Source organism: Panthera leo, chromosome B3 (assembly GCF_018350215.1).
Source record: "Panthera leo isolate Ple1 chromosome B3, P.leo_Ple1_pat1.1, whole genome shotgun sequence".
Classification (NCBI taxonomy): domain Eukaryota; kingdom Metazoa; phylum Chordata; class Mammalia; order Carnivora; family Felidae; genus Panthera; species Panthera leo.
Window position 1 is genome coordinate 117,897,712 of NC_056684.1, and position 20,960 is coordinate 117,918,671.

A 20,960-nucleotide genomic window follows, 5' to 3' on the forward strand; every position below is an offset into this window, starting at 1 on the left:
CTCCTACCACTTTTCCAAAAGATCAAATTATGCCAACAATAACGATGTGCCAGACACTATGTTAACAGTACTTTAGCATTCATCATCCTATTTAATTCTCTCAAAAATCCCATAAGGCTGGTATCCTCATATGAGGATACCAGCCTTATGAGAAATAAGAAACAAATGAGAAAACAAATTTGGTATATATTTTCATTTGCTTAATAAATTTTTATATTTTCATATGCTTAATGTTTAATTCGCTACAGAATTAATTTCATCTCTATTTTTGAAGTTTTTTTCCCTCAGTAATGTTCATAATATCTCAAAGCACTACTATTCTTTCCTGTCTCTCTTTATTAAAATCTCTGAATCCTCGCTCCTTTACTCCAGACATCTTTTCCATTAGTTTCTATTCCTTATCCCAGCTCTCTGTCATAGTCAGTATGGAGCAAGCACCTTCCCCTGCCCTATACTTCAATCACTCCCTCTTTAAGATGGGCAACCATACTTATGGCATTGGTATTACTTACCCCAGGGCTTGTCTTAAAAGACTAGCTCACTCATAGACTGGGAGCCGCTTGTGGGCAGGGAAAGGACTACGTTCTATTAGTTTTGTACATCCCATTGTAAATAGGCACTGTAAATTCAGAAATAGGTAGCGGAACGTAATAGATAATGATATTCAGAAAGACCTGGGTTTAAATCCTGCCTGTGCAATTTGGGAAATTTATTCAACCTCTCTGAGCCTCATTTTCCTGATCTGTATTGCTTACCTCAAAGGGTTGTTGTGGGGATTAAATGAGAAAATGCTGAGTCCTCATCATGATGTAGCAGGCACTGTGCTAATGTCTGCTCAATAAATTGTGCCTATTGTTGGTATTATAAACATTTGTTAGATGAAATGAAAAGCCATTTGGTGCACATGATTATAATAGATTTTTTTGTTTTTAAAAGAGACTCTCTGAAGGAAAAGCATTAGTAGCTTCCTCAGAAAGGAATGGGGTACTGTCTCCCCGTTTTGAGCTCTTTCTCAAAAGAAATGAAGAAATGGCGATTATAAGAGTTCAAATCCTAAAAGTCTATTATTTAAGTTATATATAGACTCTTTGCTGACTTCAGAGTCAACACCAAGTATTAACTCAGTATCCTGGAAACAACAACTTTTAGTTAGTCCTCAATGCCTTTACAAAGGTAAATTTTAGGGCACTTGTTACAGAAGATGAAATGAACTAAGAAGCCAAAAGAAGTGCCTTTTTCTTTATGAGCCTCTTGTGGTAGGATGGAGACGAGCTGAATCCAAGTCTTCTTAACCTTGGCACTACTGATAACTTGGGCCAGAAAATTCCTTGCTGTGAGGGCTGCCATTGTGTGCACTGAAGGATGTTTAGTAGCATTCCTAGCCTCAGCCCAGATGACAGTAGCAGCCACTCCCTACCAGCTTGTGACAGCCCAAAATGTCACCAATGAATGCCAAATTTTCCCTGAGAGGGGTAAAACTGCCTCGGGTTAAGAGCCCTCTGCTAAAGAAAGCATACGCTGGAACCAACTCTGATGACTGCTGCTTCTGGAGAACTGGCTGGATACTCTGAATAGTTGAGTGGGAAGTAAAGCAGTGGGTTGGGACTACAGAAGCTCTTAACAGAATGGGATCAAAGACAGAAAGGTACATGCAGTGATGAATGCAGACATTCTAGGAAAAAGGAATGGGAACAAAGCGCAAAGACATTGTGGAAAAGGGGAATTAACAAATCTGAGACATCATCCAACAGGGAAATTAACAGGTCCGACCAGCTCTTGGGAAGCTCAGAATGCCCACCGAGAGTCAGTGAGCTGTGCCATGAAAGTACAAGCTTCACAGAGAACAGCTGAGCAGGCTAAGAGGGCACCAACCTTGAAAGGCAGGAGACTGTGGTGCTAGCACTGTCACCGGTTTGGTCATTGGGGCAGATGAGAAGGGATCCTCCGTGGGTGTGCTGAAGGCATTGGTGATCTGTGAGCACAGGGAGCTGATACTCTCTGCCTCCCCTTCTACTTCTGGCACTGCAAGGCAAACAGAAAATGGTTCCAGACAGAAAAACTAATCCTGAAATATAACAGTATGACACAAGGTGGCATTTTATAACACATCCCTTATTTGCGAAAGGAAAAGTCTCAACTGTCAAGTGGGGCTATAAAAGCAGCTTCAAAAATTTAGTATAAAATGTCAACAATTTATGTACTAAGGACTATCTTCCTCCCTGCAAATCTCCAGTTCTTTATTTCCTTTCCTGTGTGAAACTACTGAGAAGTTGGTATTCTTTTTTTGTGTCAGTTAGCCACATTTTTCTGGAAGACATCTGCAACCTGTTTGCCTTCCAACTAATTCCCAAGGCTGTGATCTGCATAGAGTTCTGGAGCCACTTAGTAACTCTATCAGAAGATGGGTTAAAATCAGGGGCACCAGTGGCAGCTTAGTCCTTCTCTCTGTAATAAGCTACAATAATATCATTACTCATTTTTTTTCCTGAAGTAGCAAGTATGTGAACTGTGATAACATGAAAAAGTAAACTGAAATCCAGGACTCTATAGGCTTTGTTCTTTAAAATTTTTTTTAATGTTTATTTTTGAGAGAGAGAGACACACACAGAGTGTGAGGGGGCGGCAGAGAAAGAGGGCGACACAGAATCTGAAACAGGCTCCAGGTTCTGAGCTGTCAGCACAGAGTGCGACGCAGGGCTTGAACCCACGAACCATGAGATCATGACCTGAGCTGAAGTGGGATGCTTAACAGATTGAGCACCCAGGTGCTCCTAGGCTTTGTTCTTAATATTGACTCTGGGATACTTCTGTCACAGGGGAAGCTGATAATGTGTGGTGAACCTTTGGTTTGCTCAACTATGAAAAGAATGGTTTTTGTTTCCCATCTGCTCCAGAAGAAGACTGAAGACAAGGTACTAGAAGCATCTGGAGTTTCCATTTTTATAGGAGTTGAGAGCTGGAAAGACCCTCAGTAATCATCCAGTCCAACTGTTGTTTAGGCCTCCTTTCATCCGTCAAAAGAACTTAACACTCTGGACTTTTATACCATCACTGGGAGTGTCTTATTGAAACAGTCTTCCCCATATTCTGTTATAGCACTGGCTTGTCATGTCTCAGAGTGAAGTAAAATAGAGCCCAATAAAAGCACTGACCAGATCTGACACTTTAGCTCTGGATCTTATGATGAGGATAGAGCTACCAGGGCTGGCTCAGCTGTACAGGGGCCACACAAAGGCCTGTGTGGCGGTTCTGAAAGGTAATGAATATATGTGAGCAAGCTCACTGTCTCTGATGAAAAACAGATTTTTGATTTAAACAGGAGACCCGTTTTGAGTTTCCTCCGTACGGAGTCAACCAGCCACAAGGACAATGAGCACTTATCCATTTCTTCTGGTACATCTGAGAGTAATGCTATTTGAATAGATGTGTTTCCAAAGCCTTTTAAATTAATTCTCTGTTGGGTCCCAAATGGCAGGATTAGAATGGAAACTTGAGACCCTTGATGTTTGGAAGCAGGTTGGCTGAGAGGTAGCACACTTCCATCAGGACAAATCACAAACCTTGTAGCTCAGTGTAGGAATTTCCATCATGGCTCTGATACCTATCTGTTGCAGAGAAATGAAGGATTCACGACCCTCTCCATGAACCTTACTTTTCTCTCAATGGGAAATGACACAAGATACATACAACCATCAACCAGCCTCAGAAGAGAGGGTGGCTAGTTTGATGGGTTTAGTGTTACCACTGGAAATAACGATAGTGCTTCAGTGCAAAGCACTTATGAGTCAGGTGGATGCTGCATTACCTGCATTTTTTATGGGGAAATCAGTCTTCCTCTGCATAGTGGAAGGCAACTCATTGATGCGCAGGGATAGTTGGCGTTTAAAGGGTGACATCTTCTGGCTAAGAGCAGGAAATCCTCGGAAAGAGCCTTGGCGAGCAAGTTGTTCAATGGGCGCATGCCGGCGTGGGATGGCATGAGGATTGTTCGTCTCCAGAGAGGCAGTGGCATCCGAAGTGGGAGAGGTGGGAGAGGATGGGGATGGGGCAGTGTTGCCAGGAGCCACTGATGAGCCAACAGCTGTCTTATCTGTTTCAGCTCAAGAAAGTCAAGAGAAAGAGGACCTTAGCAGTCTTCAAATAATTCCGGCTTATACAGTCAAGGAACTCAAAACCTTCTTATGTCCTTCTACCCATCTGCTTCCCAAAGTCTCTTAAAGGGCAGGTTACAAGCAGGGCTCAGATCTCCTACATTTCAGACAAATAAAAGGTTTAATATCCTACTACGTGTCACATGATATATCTACTAAGACACAAATATCAGATCTTTGATTCTCATGCAATGATTCATAACTTAAGATATTCTTTAAGACACTGACCAAGATTAAAAAAAAAAACCCAGCACCTATTAACTCCTAATGTGAGATCGTTTATAGAATGATGATTCATAGTTTTCAATGTTTGTTTGCTTGTTTTTTGGGAGAGAGGACTTTGGAAGTGGCAGAGTCAGAAAGGTCTAAACAAGTGTAAATTTGATTAGATATTAAAGAATGTCAAAAGGCAGTCTTTAAATCACAAACAATGTGCATTTGTGTCTCATTTGAATAAAAGCATACAGAAGCAAAATTTTAAAGTTTTTTTTTTTTTAATCTATACCTGACATGGGGCTCCAACTCACCACCGTGAGAGTTGCACACTTCACCAACGGAGCCAGCCAGGCACCCCCATAAGTAAAAGTTTAAACTGGATTATACCTAAATACAAAACTATTTCCATGTAAGTACCAGCTGAGTCCCATTCTGAATGTGGTAAATCTCTACCTGCCTCCCCTCATAATGCTCTAGATGTTAGACTCAACCACTTTGGCAGCTGCTGTGTGTAGCCAAGAGTATTATTTGATGGTATTAAAGAATATGCTTCCAGTCTGAAAAATCACTGTAGCACACTAAATAATAGCTATGTATATTACATTTTCTGATAAAAATAGCATGGTATTTTATTCTTTGGTATTCTGGCACAAATGTTTATAAGAAATAAAAAAAAATTCACAATCAAGAATTTAATTTCAAATAAAATGTGTACCCTTTTTTTACCTTAAGAATTAGAGTTGTTTGGGTCAGTATTCAATGAATGGCATTCTTTAGTGGCTGGTTTAGAACTAAAAGCATACAGTAAAAAAATGAGCAAGATTTTTATCAAATCTTGTATATTTATACTGAACTTTTTAATTCCAAAATATTCCTTGTGGGTTTCAACTCTAGCTGCACACAAGAATGCAAAGCATTTTCCCCCAAGCCCTATCATTTAGTTTTACAATACACTCAAACCCAACTTTACACAAGAGACTTCTGAGTGACCTGAATTGTCCGCACAGGTATTTCTGCTATGCTGCCATGTGTACCTGCAAAAAAATCACACTTTGCAAAATCACACACTAAAATTTGGCTATGGGAAAAAGAGGGGTTAGCTTCTATGGACTTTTTTCACTAAAGCACTAAAACACAGTAATAATCTAATAAGAACAACATCACTGTGAAATTCCTACCCACATTTGTACCTAGCATCACCATCAGTGGGTCCTTTGCAGCCTAAACCTGCAACTTGTACTTCTTACTTCAAGAATGTAGGTCCTTAGTAGCATGTACCTCTCACAGAGATCAGATACATCAAAATTAGAAGTCTGTTCCAGGATGTAGATTTCCCCAATTTTGTTTTTAAACATGGGGGGTAATGTCTTTGCAGCTTCTTCAGCTGCACTCTCAGCCTCCCCAGACAGCTTCTGGTAATGGAAAGAGTAAATACTTTGGAAGCCACTAAACCACTTACTGTAAAGGAAAGGCCTTTGTTTAGGTTTTCAGCTTTGTTCTTAAAGTCTTCATATACTGCTAAGAGTTCTCTTTGTGAGAAAGCTTGCCCCTGAGAGCTTCCAAATATTAACCTGCTGGGAAAAATGGCTTAAATAAACATAAATTGTAATAGAACAGATTGTACCTTTCTTGGCATCTTGGATTTGTTTCATAATCTCCTCTCTTTCTGCTTGCTCTGTGGCTGTTGTGACACGGAATGATCCTTCTCTTGTAAAAGTGGTCCGACTGGCATCAAAAGTAGCAGTCACTCCACATTCCTTCTCCCGCTTCTGTTTCCGTTCCAAACAGGCTGCAAATGCACAGCCTACTGCATGACTCAATCTCTCACCCTGTATATAACAGAAGGTTTAAAAAAACTTTTTTAGAGTTACAGTACAATTACAAATAAGCTTGGACCACAAATAAGTCTGTTTTCTTAAATTAAATTTTATTTTTTTAATTTACATCCAAGTTAGTTAGCATATAGTGCAGCAGTGATTCAGGAGTAGATTCCTTAATACCCCTTACCCATTTAGCCCATCCCCCCTCCCACAACCCCTCCGGTAACCCTCTGTTTGTTTTCCATATTTAAGAGTCTCTTATGTTTTGTCCCCCTCCCTGTTTTTATATTATTTTTGCTTCCTTTCCCTTGTGTTTATTTGTTCTGTGTCTTAAAGTCCTCATATGAGTGAAGTCATACGATATTTGTCTTTCTCTAATTTTGTTTAGCATAATACCCTCTAGTTCCATCTACGTAGTTGCAAATGGCAAGATTTCATTCTTTTTGATTGCCAAATAATACTCCATTGTATATATATATATATACCATATCTTCTTTATCCATTCATCCATTGATGGACATTTGGGTTCTTTCCATACTTTGGCTATTGTTGATAGTGCTGCTATAAACATTGGGGTGCATGTGCCCCTTTGAAACAGCATACCTGTATCCCTTAGATAAATACCTAGCAGTGCAATTTCTGGGTCGTAGTTGCACCCAGTTCTATTTTTAATTTTTTTGAGGAACTTCCATACTGTTTTCCAGAGTGGCTGCACCAGTTTGCATTCCCACCAGCAGTGCAAAAGAGATCCTCTTTCTCCGCATCCTCGCCAACATCTGTTGTTGCCTGAATTGTTAATGTTAGTCACTCTGACAGGCGTGAGGTGGTATTTCACTGTGGTTTTGATTTGTATTTCCCTCATGATGAGTGATGTTGAGCATTTTTTCATGTGTCGGATAGCCATCTGGATGTCTTCTTTGGAGAAGTGTCTATTTGTGTCTTTTGCCCATTTCTTCACTGGATTATTTTTCTGTGTTGAGTTTGGTAAGTTCTTCATAGATTTTGGATACTAACCCTTTATCTGATATGTCTTTTGCAAATATCTACTCCCATTCCATCGGTTGCCTTTCAGTTTTGCTGTTTCCTGGATGTGCAGAAGCTTTTTATTTTGATGAGGTCCCAATAGTTAATTTTTGCTTTTGTTTCCCTTGCCTCTGGAGACGTGTTGAGTAAGAAGTTGCTGCGGCCAAGATCAAAGAGGTTTTTGCCTGCTTTCTCCTTGAGGATTTTGATGGCTTCCTGTCTTACATTCAGGTCTGTCATCCATTTTGAGTTTATTTTTATGTATGGTGTCAGAAAGCAGTCCAGGTTCATTCTTCTGCCTGTCGCTTTCCAGTTTTCCCAGCACCACTTGCTGAAGAGACAGTCTTTATTCCACTAGATATTCTTTCCTGCTTTGTCAAAGATTAGTTGGCCATACGTTTGTGAGTCCATTTCTGGGTTCTCTATTGTGTTCCATTGATCTGAGTGTCTGTTCTTGTGCCAGTACCACAGTGTCTTGATGATTACAGCTTTATAATACAGCTTGGAGTCCAGGATTGTGATGTCTCCTGCTTTGGTTTTCTTTTTCAAGATTGCTTTGGCTATTCGGGGTCTTTTCTGGTTCCATACAAATTTTAGGATTGTTTGTTCTAGCTCTGTGAAGAATTCTGGTGTTATTTTGATAGGGATTGCATTGAATATGTAGATTGCTTTGGGTAGTATTGACATTTTAATATTTGTTCCTCCTATCAAGGAGCGTGAAATATGTTTCCATTTTTTTGTGTTTTCTTCAATTTCTTTCATAAGCTTTCTATAGTTTTCAGTGTATAGATTTTTCACCTTTTTGGTTAGATTTATTCCTAGTTTTTTTATGGTTTTTGGTGTAATTGTAAATGGGATCGGTTCCTTGATTTCTCTTTCTGTTGCTTCATTGTTGTATAGGAATGCAACTGATTTCTGTGCATTGATTTTATATCCTGCAACTTTGCTGAATTCATGAATCAGTTCTAGCAGTTTTTTGGTGGAATCTTTAGAGTTTTCCATGTAGAGTATCATGTCATCTGCGAAGAGTGAAAGTCTGACCTCCTCCTGGCCAATTTGGATGCCTTTTATTTCTTTGTGTTGTCTGATTGCTGAGGCTAAGACTTCCAATACTATGTTGAATAACAGTGGCAAGAGTGGACATCCCTGTCATGTTCCTGACCTTAGGGGAAAAGCTCTCAGTTTTACTCCATTGAGGATGATGTTAGCGTTGGGTCTTTCATATATGGCTTTTATGATCTTGAGGTACGCTCCTTCTATCCCTACTTTCTTGAGGGTTTTTATCAAGAAAGGATGCTGTATTTTGTCAAATGCTTTCTCTGCATCTATTGAGAGGATCACACGGATCTTTTCCTTTCTTTTATTGATGTGACGAATCACAGATTGTTTTGCGGATATTGAACCAGCCCTACATCCCAGGTATAAATCTCACTTGGTTGTGGTGGATAATTTTTTTAATGTATTGTTGAAACTGGTTGGCTAATATCTTGAGGATTTTTGCATCCATGTTCGTCAGGGAAATTGGTCTATAGTTCTTCATTTTATTGGGGTCTTTGGTTTTGGCTTCATAGAAAGAGTTTGGAAGTTTTCCTTCCATTTCTATTTTTTGGAACAGCTTCAAGAGAATAGGTGTTAACTCTTTCTTAAATGTTTGGTAGAATCCCCCTGGAAAGCCATCTGGCCCTGGACTCTTGTTTTTTGGGAGATTTTTGATTACTAATTGGATTTCTTTACTGGTTATGGGCCTGTTCAAATTTTCTATTTCTTCCTGTTTTGGTTTTGGTAGTATACATGTTTCTAGGAATTTGTCCATTTCTTCCAGATTGCAAATTTTATTGGCATATAATTGTTCATAATATTCTGTTATTATTGTTTTTATTTCTGCTGTATTGGTTGTGATCTCTCCTCTTCCATTCTTGATTTTATTTATTTGGGTCCTTTCCTTTTTGATCAAACTGGCTAGTGATTTATCAATTTTATTAATTCTTTCAAAGAACCAGCTTCTGGTTTCATTGATCTGTTCTACTGTTTTTTTGGTTTCGATAGCATTAATTTCTGCTCTAATCTTTATTACTTCCTGTCTTCTGCTGGTTTTGGGTTTTATTTGCTGTTCTTTTTCCAGCTCTTTAAGGTATAAGGTCAGGTTGTGTATCTGAGACCTTTCTTCCTTCTTTAGGAAGGCCTGGATTGCTATATACTTTCCTTTTATGACCACCTTTGCTGCATCCCTGAGATTTGGGGCTGTGGTGTTATCATTTTCATTGGCTTCCATGTACTTTTTTTTTTTTTTTAATTTTTCAATGTTTTTATTTTTTGAGAGGCAGAGAGAAACAGAGTATGAGCAGGGGAGGGGTAGAGAGAGAGGGAGACACAGATTCCAAAGCAGGCTTCAGGCTCTGAGCTGTCAGCACAGAGCCCGATGCAGGGCTCGAACCCATGAGTATGAGATCATGACCTGAGTCAAAGTCGGACACTCAACCGACTGAGCCACCCAGGTGCCTCCCATTACTCTTTAACTTCCCATGTACTTTCTTTAACTTCTTGGTTAGTCCATTCATTCCTTTAGTTCTTTAGTTCTTTAGTCTCCAAGTATTTGTTTCCTTTCTAAATTTTTTCTTGTGGTTGATTTTGAGTTTCATAGTGTTGTGGTCTGAAAATATGCATGGTATGATCTTGATCTTTTTGTACTTGTTGAGGGCTGATTTGTGTCCCAGTATGTGGTCGATTCTGGAGAACATTCCATGTGCACTGGAGAAGAATATATATTCCACTGCTTTAGGATGCAATGTTCTGAATATATCTGTTAAGTCCATCTGGTCTAGTGTGTCATTCAAAGCCATTGTTTCCTTGTTGATTTTCTGATTAGATAATCTGTCCATTGCTGTAAGTGGGGTGTTGAAGTTCCCTACTATAAAGGTATTATTTTCAATGAGTTTGTGATTGATTTATATATCTGGGTGCTCCCACATTTGGAGCATAAATGTTTACAACTGTTAGGTTTTCTTGGTAGACAGACTCCTGAATTATGATATAATGCCCTTCTTCATCTCTTGTTACAGTCTTTATTTTAAAGTCTAGATTGTCTGATATAAATATGGTTACTCCAGCTTTCTTTTGTTGACCATTAGCATGATAGATGGTTCTCCATCTCCTTATTTTCAATCTGAAGGTGTCCTTAGGTCTAAAGTGGGTCTCTTGTAAACAGCATATAGATGGATCTTGTTTTCTTATTCATTCTGTTATCCTTTGCCTTTTGATTGGAGCATTTAGTCCATTGATGTTTAGAGTAAATACTGAAAGATATGAATTTATTGCCATTATGTTGCTTGTGGAGTTTGAGTTTCTGGTGGTGTTCTCTGGTCCTTTCTAGTCTTTGTTGCTTTGGGTATGTATGTATGTATGTATGTATGCATGCATTTATTTATTTATTTCATCTTTGCTCTCCTCAGAGAGTTCTCCCTTAAAATTTCTTGCAGGACTGGTTTAGTGGTCACAAACTCCTTTAATTTTTGTTTGTCTGGGAAACTTTTAATCTCTCCTATTTTGAATAACAGCCTTGCTGGATAAAGAATTCTTGGCTGCATATTTTTCTGATTCAGCACATTTAATATATTGTGCCAATCCTTTCTGGCCTGCCAAGTTTCTGTGGATAGGTCTGCTGCAAACCTGTTCTGTCTTCCTTTGTAGGTTAAAGACTTTTTTCCCCCTGCTGCTTTCATGATTCTTTCCTGGCCCGAGTATTTTGTGAATTTGACTATGATATGCTTTGTTGACAGTCGTTTTTTGTTGAATCTAATGGGAGTCCTCTGTGCTTCCTAGATTTTTATGTCTGTGTCTTTCCCAGGTTAGGAAAGTTTTCTGCTATGATTTGCTCACATAACCCTTTTACCCTTTTTCTCTCTTTTCATCTTCTGGGACCCCTATGATTCTGATGTTGTTCCTTTTTAATGAGTCACTGATTTCTCTAATTCTTAAGTCATGCTCTTTTGCCTTAGTCTCCCTCTTTTTTTTCTGTTTCATTATTCTCCAGAAGTTTGTCCTCTATATCGCTGAATCTCTGCTCTACCTCATCCATCCTTGCCGCCATGGCATCCATTTGAGATTGCAGCTCAGTTATATCATTTTTTATTTCATCCTGACTAGCTTTTATTTCTTTTACCTCCACAGAAAGGGATTCTAATCTATTTTAGACTCCACCTAGTATCCTTATTACCATGATTCTAAATTCTGGTTCAGACATCTTGCTTGTATCTGTGTTGGTTAAGTCCCTGGCTGTCGTTTCTTCCTGCTCTTTTGGGGTGAATTCCTGCTGAGTTCTGTAGTTCAGGTTGTGCAGATTGTTGTGTTAATCCTCAATCAGTTTTCTAGGTCTGCAGGATGGTTTACTGTTGATCTGGCTGTATTTCATGGACACAAGACGCAAAAAATACTTTCATGCTGTTCTGCCATCTTCAAATAAGTCTGTTTTTACACAAGGCAAAATGTTGGCAAGTCCAGCTTAAAATTATATTTTATTTTTGAATTTTATTTATTTATTTTGAGAGAGAGGGAGAGAGATCACACAAGCAGGTGAGGGGCAGAGAGAAGGAGAGACAGAATCCCAAGCAGGCTCCGTGCTGTCAGCACAGAGCCCAATGTGGGGCTTGAACTCATGAATCGTGAGATCATGATGTGAGCCGAGATCAAGAGTCGGATGATTAACTGAATGAGCCACCTAGACGCCTCTAAAATTATATTTTAATATATTAATATGGCAAATTAAATGAATAAATTACCTTAGGTAATGCTAATGATACTTTACTGTAGTGGGCACTGGGTAAAGTGACCATGAGTAACCTGTACTTTTGTGACCAGCCACTGAGACCTTACCAGTCAGGTTCTTTCTGTTACTCATATTAGCTTTAGAGACACTGCTCAAGGTTTGAGGCCCTACGTCTTGACACAAATCTTACATTTGCCAATTAAGGGAACAGTGGTAATATGTACCAGCATTTCTAAGAAACTACTGGAAAGGCAGGCAAGTTTCAGGAGCTTGAATAGACTTTCAACATATCTAGGACAAAATGTGCAAACCAAGAACAAAAGGTGCAAACCTAAGACTTTGGATAACTAGTACAACTCCAGCAATGACAAGGGAATTATGAAAAGGAAAGCTTAGCTTTCTCAGTCTCCTCTATCCAAATGCCACACTCCCCTCCCCAACACCCTACCCCATTCTAGACCCTCATTGCTTTGATGCTGTCCCCCTTTTGTATCTTCTAGCTCTCTCACAACTCTCCCTCTCAACCACACACAGGCAAAAATTAAAGTAGGTTTTCACCCACACTGTACACTTAAAAAGGAATTAGATAAAACTGATTTGTCTGTGTGAGAAGAGAGCTTATATAAACTTAACATTATTTTAAAGAAATGCTGGATTACCTAAATTTAATAAACTCAATGGATTATTTTCACCAGGGTTATCTGTATTTTAAAGCATATCCCTAATTGTGAAATAACAAAGTTAGAGATGATATAGTAACTTTTGGCATCATTAATAGTAAGAAGAGATATTTGAGAACAGAGAGCCCTTTGTGGAGTTTTCAAAATCACACCATGTAGGTAGCTGTAGCTGCTCCTACATATGGTTCAAGTAATTTCCCTGAATTTTATATGCCAATATTAGATATCATAATGAGGAGTAATGTCGGAAATGCCTTTTGTCCCTAAAATTTCACACAAATGTAAACTGTAATATTTCACATAATTGCTTATTGCTTATTAAAAGAATGAGTTACTTTTTATGAATCCACATGAGTTTCCATCTACCTTCTTAGGAGGATGATACAAGGGTAGGGCACTGAAGCATGAAATAGGAAAGAGAACCGGAGTTTTAGAACCTGTCTGCTTTTGAACACAGCTCTATTACAAGGACAGAACTATTGTCCAAAGAAGTTTATTATTGCTCCTAGGCCTAGGGCAGAAGTTCTTGAAGACAGACCCTCCCCAAGCCCCATCTGAGACCCACTGAATGAAAAACTCTTGAAGGTGGGGCCTAACAAACTGTTTTTATCAAGCCCTCCAGGTGATTCTGATACAGAAGAACCATTGGCCAAGGAGATTCAAACAGTCTGAAATGCAATACCAGGATTTGACAATAAAACAGTTTTTAAATTAATATAAGGAAACTCTTAAACTCTTGATTTTGTGAGTATAGTGATAGCAAAATGCACTGCTTTATGGCTTAAGATCTGAGAGACAAAGGAAGAAAGTGTAGTTTATTTACTTCAACTCATTAACGCACTGTGTCAAACCAAGGAGGTACAGCTTTGACAATATTAGCCACAGTTTTCAGAGCAGTTATCATGTGTCAGACTCTATACTAAGAGTGCTTATATCAATTATCTACTTTAATCTTCACAGTTGTTATCTTCATTTTATAGAAGAGGAAACTAAGACTTAAAGAATGTCAAGTAACTTTCCCTAAATCCCATAGTTAGTAAGTACCAGAACAAGGCCTGAAACCCAGATCTGAGTCAGAGCCTGGACTCTTAACAGTTTATAGCGCTGTCTCCAAGAGCTTTGAAAAAACATTTTGGTGAATTTTAGAGTACAGCCACCACTTCCCTTTTAGATTAAACACTGGCAAGATTTTATTGAGTTGTAGCCTTCAGGAATGACTATACTGCCTTATTCTGTCTGGCCTTACAAAAAACTCAGTAAAATGAGGTGGCTCAGTCGGTTAAGCGTCTGACTTCGGCTCAGGTCATGATCTTGTGGTTTGTGGGTTCTGCCTTGCGTCGGGCTCTGTGTGGACAGCTCAGAGCCCAGAGCCTGCTTGGGATTCTGTGTCTCCCTCTCTCTCTGCCCTCCCCTGCTTGTACTCGGTCTCTCTCTCTCTCTCTCAAAAATAAATAAACATTAAAAAAAAAATTTTAAACTCAGTAATTACAAGGGTGTCTGGGTGGCTCAGTCAGTTGAGCATCCGACTCTTGATATTGGCTCAGGTCATGATTCCAGGGTCATGGGATTGAGCCCTGCATCAGGCTCAGTGCTGAGTGTGGAGCCTGCTTAAGATTCTCTCTCTCTCCCTCTGCTCCTCTGCGCCACTCATGCTCTTTCTCTCTCAAGTAAAAAAATATATAAAACTCAGTAATTACAATTACACATTCAATGCTCTACTGTAGTTAAGATCATCATCATCTAAGAGACTTGTCTTTCAAGTCAGAATTTTGGGCAATTTACATGAAGGATAATAGGTTAGTTATTCTCCATTTTTAAACAAAACCAAAAATTTCTACTATGCAACAATTTCTGGCATGCCAGAAATTCAATGTACCATAATTTAGTTTTTTTTTTTTTCTTTAAAGTAATCTCTACCCCCCAATGTGGGGTCTGAATTCATGACCCCGAGATCAAGAGTCACACGCTCCACTGACTGAGCCAGCCAGGTGCCCCAGTATTTTTATTTCTTAATTAATTGAAAATATACTCCAAGTCAGCTCTTTCATTTATAGAATTTCTTTGCAAATAAATTTATAAGCGCCTTTCAATGTCAGTATCTATACCCAGATGTATTAGCAAATAAATACATGTAAGAATCTTGAACACAGTTCTAATAATGAAAAGTTTCAAGTAAAGTTTAGCAGCAACCATCACCAGAGCACTTTTACTTTCCTTTAATGACCTTGGATCTCAGCTAATTATGGAGCTCTGTGGGCTCAGGGTCACACCAAGAGTGTGAACTACTTGAATAAAAGGAGTAAAAGCAGGCTAGTTTGACACTTCCAAGTGCTGTAACAGCAGGAACATGTTAGAAATGTAGTGGAGGGGCACTGGGGTGGCTCAGTTGGTTAAGTGTCTGACTTCAGCTCAGGTCATGATCTCACTGCTCATGGGTTCGAGTCCTGCATCTTGGGATCTCTGTCTCCCTCTCTCTCTGCCCCTCCCCGCACTCATGCTTGTGCACACGCTCGCTCTCTCTCTCTCAAAATAAATAAATAAAACATTTGAAAAAAAAAATGCAGTGGAAATTGCTTGGCCAACTGAGGCTAGTCATGATGAAATCCACACTGTTGGACTCACTGTGTCCTTGACAGCCATGAAGCAATGACAGATCCAGCGCCGAGTGGTGCCGTCACGACATATGTAAGAGAAGGCTCTATCAAAGTTCCTATCCGGAGCACAGAAAGAAACTTTTTCTATTGTCTGGTCAACTATGAGGTCCTAGAAAAAGGGAAGCACAAAGGAACAGAGGACTTATCAAGTTATTCAAGCTCCTCAGAATAAACACAGGATGTTCACTTCATAATAGAGTCTCCACAACAAATGAATTGAGACTATGAAATAGCTAGATCTGAGGCCAGCAGCCTGAATACTAAGAATTTGACTTAGGAGAAATCCCAAGAGGCACTCTGCCCAGATGCCTCTGTCACTTCATCTTCTGTTCTAAAACATATGCTTGCTGCTTTTAGTTTTATCATGGTATATTCCATGCTCAATTTGATAATATATGTAAAATCACTATATCTCATTTGATTCCCATATAACTTATATTAACTTAGTGATCATTTAATTTTAACTATGACTTTTTTATATACTTGCTGAATGGCACTGTATACACACAGTATAAACATTACACAGAATGTTTTTTAAAATCTTGAGGCTCTGAGATTCTTCTACGTGATATTCCCAGTCTAGAATCCCTAGATGCTGAGGTGGGGCTGTAAGAGCTAAAACATAAAATCAAACAAAATAGTTTTTATAAAGCATCACCATAATGGCTCATTATGATTTTATTTTGCATAATGTGCTTACTATGAATTTCCTCTTTAGCAAAATGATTTCTTCTTTTGGATTGTCTGTCATTTTTCTTATTGATATGTAGGAGTTCTTTATATATTCTAAATATGAGCCCTTTATAGATTATATGCACTGCAAAATTTCTTTTCCATTCCTGATGAGTCCAAGGGTGAAAAGCCACCAATTACTATTATCACTAAAGGTGGAAAAAGAACCAATTTAATACCAGTGCTACAAGTCGCCAGCAGGGGGCAAAATTACTTTCTAACTGGTATAAAACAATTAAAAACATAGCCTCCATGTATAACACATTTCATCCAAAACATTAAAAAAATACATAAGTTCTTAACAATAAATTTAAATGATCATTGTTTTCAATAATAATGTACATTTAAGAGTACCACTTCTTGGGACGCCTGGTTGGCCCAGTCGGTTAAGTGTCCTACTTTGGCTCACATATTCCTTTTATGGCAAGCATTTAAGAGCAGGGCAGAGGACTACAAAACAAATTTTAAGAGGGCAGTACATTTAAGCTTTTAAAGCTTTAAAAGATGTGTAAAGGGGCGCCTGGGTGGCGCAGTCGGTTGAGTGTCCAACTTCGGCTCAGGTCATCATCTCGCAGTTCGTGAGTCTGAGTCCCGAGCTGGGCTCTGTGCTGACAGCTCAGAGCCTGGAGCCTGCTTGCAATTCTGTGTCTCCCTCTCTCTGCCCCTCCCCTGTTTATACTCTGTCTCTCAAAAATAAATAAACATTAAAAAAAGGGTACCACTTCTCTTGAAATTAAAAAAAAAAAAAGCCTTCGATGGAAGGTCAAAAGAACTCATGCAGCTGTATTAAGTCACTTAAAATGTATCAGACAAGTTACCCATCAAAATTGCTCTTTACCTGCAGACTCCCCCCCAACCCTTCAATAATACATGAATTTTTTTAGAAAAACTGCCTTCATGTTAAAATTTCTCCAGGCTTTAGGTCTCTTAGGAAATTTTAATTAATGATTAAATGTGCTTATATAACACTTTTATGGTCTCTAAGGTCAGAGTCTGTGTCTCTCTCTTTTCTTAATATAATTTATCATCAAATTGGTTTCCATACAACACCCAGAGCTCATCCCAACAACTGCCCTCCGCAATGCCCATTACCCACCTGCCCCTCTCTATGTCTTTATTCTTTATGCGTGTAGGACCATTTTCTTTCAAATGATAAATGCCACTTATGATTTGAGATATTATGTAGATTCTAAGTAAATGTTAACCAAATAAGCCATTTACTAGTCCTTAAGATTTCACTTAAATTGGGTGTTTGGTTAAATGGCAGGTTAATCATTTCAAATATCACTTTCTAAGAATATAGTTCCCTTTATTAAGGAACAAGAAGAAACTTCAGGTGTGGTCTTTTTTTTTTTTTTAATTTGGTAAAAGGTCCATCATCTTTTATACCAAATCTGTGGGGCTAAACATTTTCTTAAAATGTGTAAGAACGAAATCTTAACATTAAATTCAAATGCTCACTACATAAACATGCTGTCATGTAGAGCAAAATACTGAGAGAATTGTATTTTTTATAAGGTAAATGAGTAACTAATTTCGTTTCCTGAACACTAGTATCTCAGAAGACTGTACTTTGGACAAAGTGGAAGGATACAGAATGAGTGCAGCAGCTTAATGGCATTATATCTGATCATTAGGGATAAAATTTAAAAAACATGAGCAGTAACACATTAAAGCATATAAAATGTTTACCTTAGTTTTTTCATCCACAACTCTGAGTCCATCTGCTGATACCCACAGGACTGCCTTAACTGCTTTCTTTCCAGTCTTTTAAGAGAAACCAAAAAGGAAGGGGGGAGACACACAGATATATAATATTTAAAAAAAAAGTCATCTTCAATAGAAAACACTGACTTCTGCCTTCCAAAAGTCACAAGTACAGATGGAGTCCGAGTTCAGGAGGGGTGCCCAAAGCCAGATACTCAAACCAAACTGCAGAAACATTCAGGAAAAAAACAAGCCAAAGCCATTATTGTAGAAACACAAGGCAAAACAATAAGATAAAATTAAGTAAGGGGGAAGGGACAGGTGGACTCAAAACCATGATATCACATTCCATAAAGGGCAAAGAATTCATAAGTAGATTCTTCACCCCTTTAAAAAATCAACCAAGAAAACCAAGAGTCAGGTAAATATTAATACATAAGGAGTTACACCACAAGTATCTTCTACAAACGTATTTACAGTAAAAAGCAATATACATAGGTCTAAATTGAGATGCTGACCTATCCTCTGACTCCGATGTGTACAGCAGAACCCTTGGTCATCTGAAATTTTCATGTTAAATACCCAAGACGTCTTCATTATTTCTATAATAATCTTTAAAGACCATTATTTCTTCTCTCAGGATTAACACAGAACTGGTTTAGTTTTTAATTTGACATTAAATGCATGGAGACATTTTGGGGACATAGGAGGATTTAAAAAATTTTAAAAAATATTATTATTATTACATGAATTCTTTTTACTGGCTGAGAAAGACTTCTTTTGGCACACAAGAATCATGTGAGAACAAGCTGATGTAGGATTTCTCTTGTGATGGAATGAAAATGAGACAGTGGGACTTTGTAATAGTAACTTAACACCTTCCTGTCTTTTCAAATGCTCCAAGGATACAAGCAAAATAAAACGAATGCAAAATAAAGGCTGAGAATAGGTGTTAGAACATCATAAAAAAGTATAAATTAAAAGGAAACTGGTAGTAAAAAGTTGCAGCAGCCTCTAGAAGGGACAGAAGAGGATAAAGAAATGTCTACCATTCTCCTCTGTATGTGTCCAAGCCCAGAGCTCCTCCATATGGAAGGCATGGCCTTATTTAAATGAACTGTGTGCTTTACTCTGGGCTCATCTCCACTATCACCATGCATCTGATAAGAGCTTAGCACATGCCAGGCAGCAGAAACACTTAAAAATTTACAGCCCACTGAAAGGTGATGATTAAACAAAAGATAAATAATATAGTAGTAAGTGTTATAGTAGAGCTGAAAAATGTATAATGATGTCAGCAAGGAGGCATGGTCAAATCTATTTGTGGAATCAAGGAAGGTTATTCAAAGGAGAAGATCAAACTAGGTACTGAAATAATTTCTCTAGATGCACAATGTAGGGGTAAGGAGTCAGGGAAGTGACAGAGGTTGTGGACATGGCAGTCAAAAGAAACAGCAGCACAGGATATGGAAGCAAACAACATGGCAAGTCTGTGCTCTTTAAAAGCTTGAAAGTGGGATGGTTAAGCGAGGAGCAGTAGAAGATAAAGCATAGGAAAGGCCTAGCCATGGAGAGCCTTGTACACTTACTAAAGAATTCTATCTTAATTACATAGGCAATTAGGAGCTACTGACTGAATTTTTAAATGCATTTAAAAAATATCACTGTGGCAGCAGTATAGATGGGTTGGAAAGAGACTGAAAAGGAGGCTGAAAGACCACAACATGATTCCAGATGGCAGAAAATGAGGGTTAAGCTCTTTTCATTGAGATTGGGATACAGATGAGAAAGTTTTAAATGGAAAATATAAGAGAGAAATAGGAAGATCCCTCTCAGGTTCCTGGCTTGGGTAATTAGGTAAAGACGGTACCACAAACTAAGAGAAAAGAAGAGATGCAAAAACAAGTTTGAGAGGGGAAGAACAGGATTCCAGTTTTAGACAAGCAAAGTTTGGGATGCCTATGCAATATCCAGGTAGAGATAAACAACAGGTTATTGGATATTTAGGTCTGAAACTCAGTAGAGAATTCTAAGATGGAATTTTAGTTTGGGAAATATCAATCATGGGAGTAAAAAGAGGGCCAAGACCTGGAGAGAATATCAATAATTAAATAATTGGGAGAAAATGAGTCTCTGAAGCATCAGAAAAAGAATAGCCAAAGGGAAAGAAGAATGGAGAGACTAGGGTTATTGAAACTAAGGGAGAAGGGTTTCAAGAAACAGTAGGCGGTCCAAAATGTCAAGTGTTGCAAAGTGATTAAGCAAGGAAAGATGTGAAAAGTGTCCACTGGATTTAGCAATGAAGAAGATGTGGTAGAGTGATAGAGTTGTAATGGTTAATTTTGTGTGTCAAATTGGCTATGCTATGATCACACAGTTTTTTGGTCAAACAGTAGTCTAGATGTTGCTTTGAAGATATTTTGTAGATGTGATTAATATTTACAAGCAATTGACTTTGGATAAAGGAGATTACCCTTGATAATATGGGTGGGACTCATCTAATCAGTTGAATACCTTAAGGGTTAAAAACAGGCTTCCCTGAGAAGAGATTTTGCCTCAAGTCTCTAATACAGAAATTCTGCCTGAGCGTCCAGCCTGCTGGCTGGCCCTATACATTTCAGACTTGCCTGCCCCAATTCTTAAGCCCCTCCCTCTCTATATATGTATAGATATAGATATCTAAATATATACATATACATATATGTGTGTATACATGCACACAGAAATAGAAAACAGACAGTGGTTCTGTTTTTCTGGAGGTCTTGACTAATACAGAAGTGGAAGTCAGACTAGGTTGGGTTGAGAAGTAAATGAAAGGCAAGAAGAATCTGTAAATATTAAATACTCTCTTCAAAAAACCGTTCCTAAGCTTTTGCACAGCAAAGGAAACCATGCACAAAATGAAAAGGCAACCTACTGAATGGGAGAAGATATTTACAAATTATATATCCAATAAGGGGTTAATATTCAAAATACTCAACACCAAAAAACCCTAAATAATCTGATTAAAAATGAGCAGAGGACCTAAATGGGCACTTTTCCAAAGAAGACATACAGATACCCAACAGATGCATACACAGATGTTCAACATCACTATAGTAGCAAGGAAATACAAATCAAAACTACAATGAGATATCACTTCAGACCTGTCAGAATGGCTAGAATAAAAAAGACAAAAAAATAACAAGTGCTGGCGAGGACGTGGAGAAAAGGAA

General features: G+C 38.4%; 1 protein-coding gene across 9 annotated transcripts in view; it reads right to left on the reverse strand.

Annotated features, from left to right (window-relative positions):
- NUMB (NUMB endocytic adaptor protein) overlaps positions 1 to 20,960 on the reverse strand; it is a 201,087-nt gene that overhangs the window by 3,504 nt on the left and 176,623 nt on the right. For 7 of the 9 annotated variants that reach the window (XM_042943715.1, XM_042943713.1, XM_042943710.1 and 4 more), the window contains 5 exons: positions 17,731 to 17,805; positions 15,275 to 15,415; positions 5,992 to 6,196; positions 3,806 to 4,099; positions 1,873 to 2,022 (listed from right to left, as the gene is read on the reverse strand). In XM_042943715.1, coding sequence (XP_042799649.1) covers positions 1,873 to 2,022; positions 3,806 to 4,099; positions 5,992 to 6,196; positions 15,275 to 15,415; positions 17,731 to 17,805 — 865 coding nt within the window. The remainder of the gene's footprint in view (positions 1 to 1,872; positions 2,023 to 3,805; positions 4,100 to 5,991; positions 6,197 to 15,274; positions 15,416 to 17,730; positions 17,806 to 20,960) is intronic. The other 2 variants (XM_042943711.1, XM_042943709.1) reach the window with 1 other exon arrangement.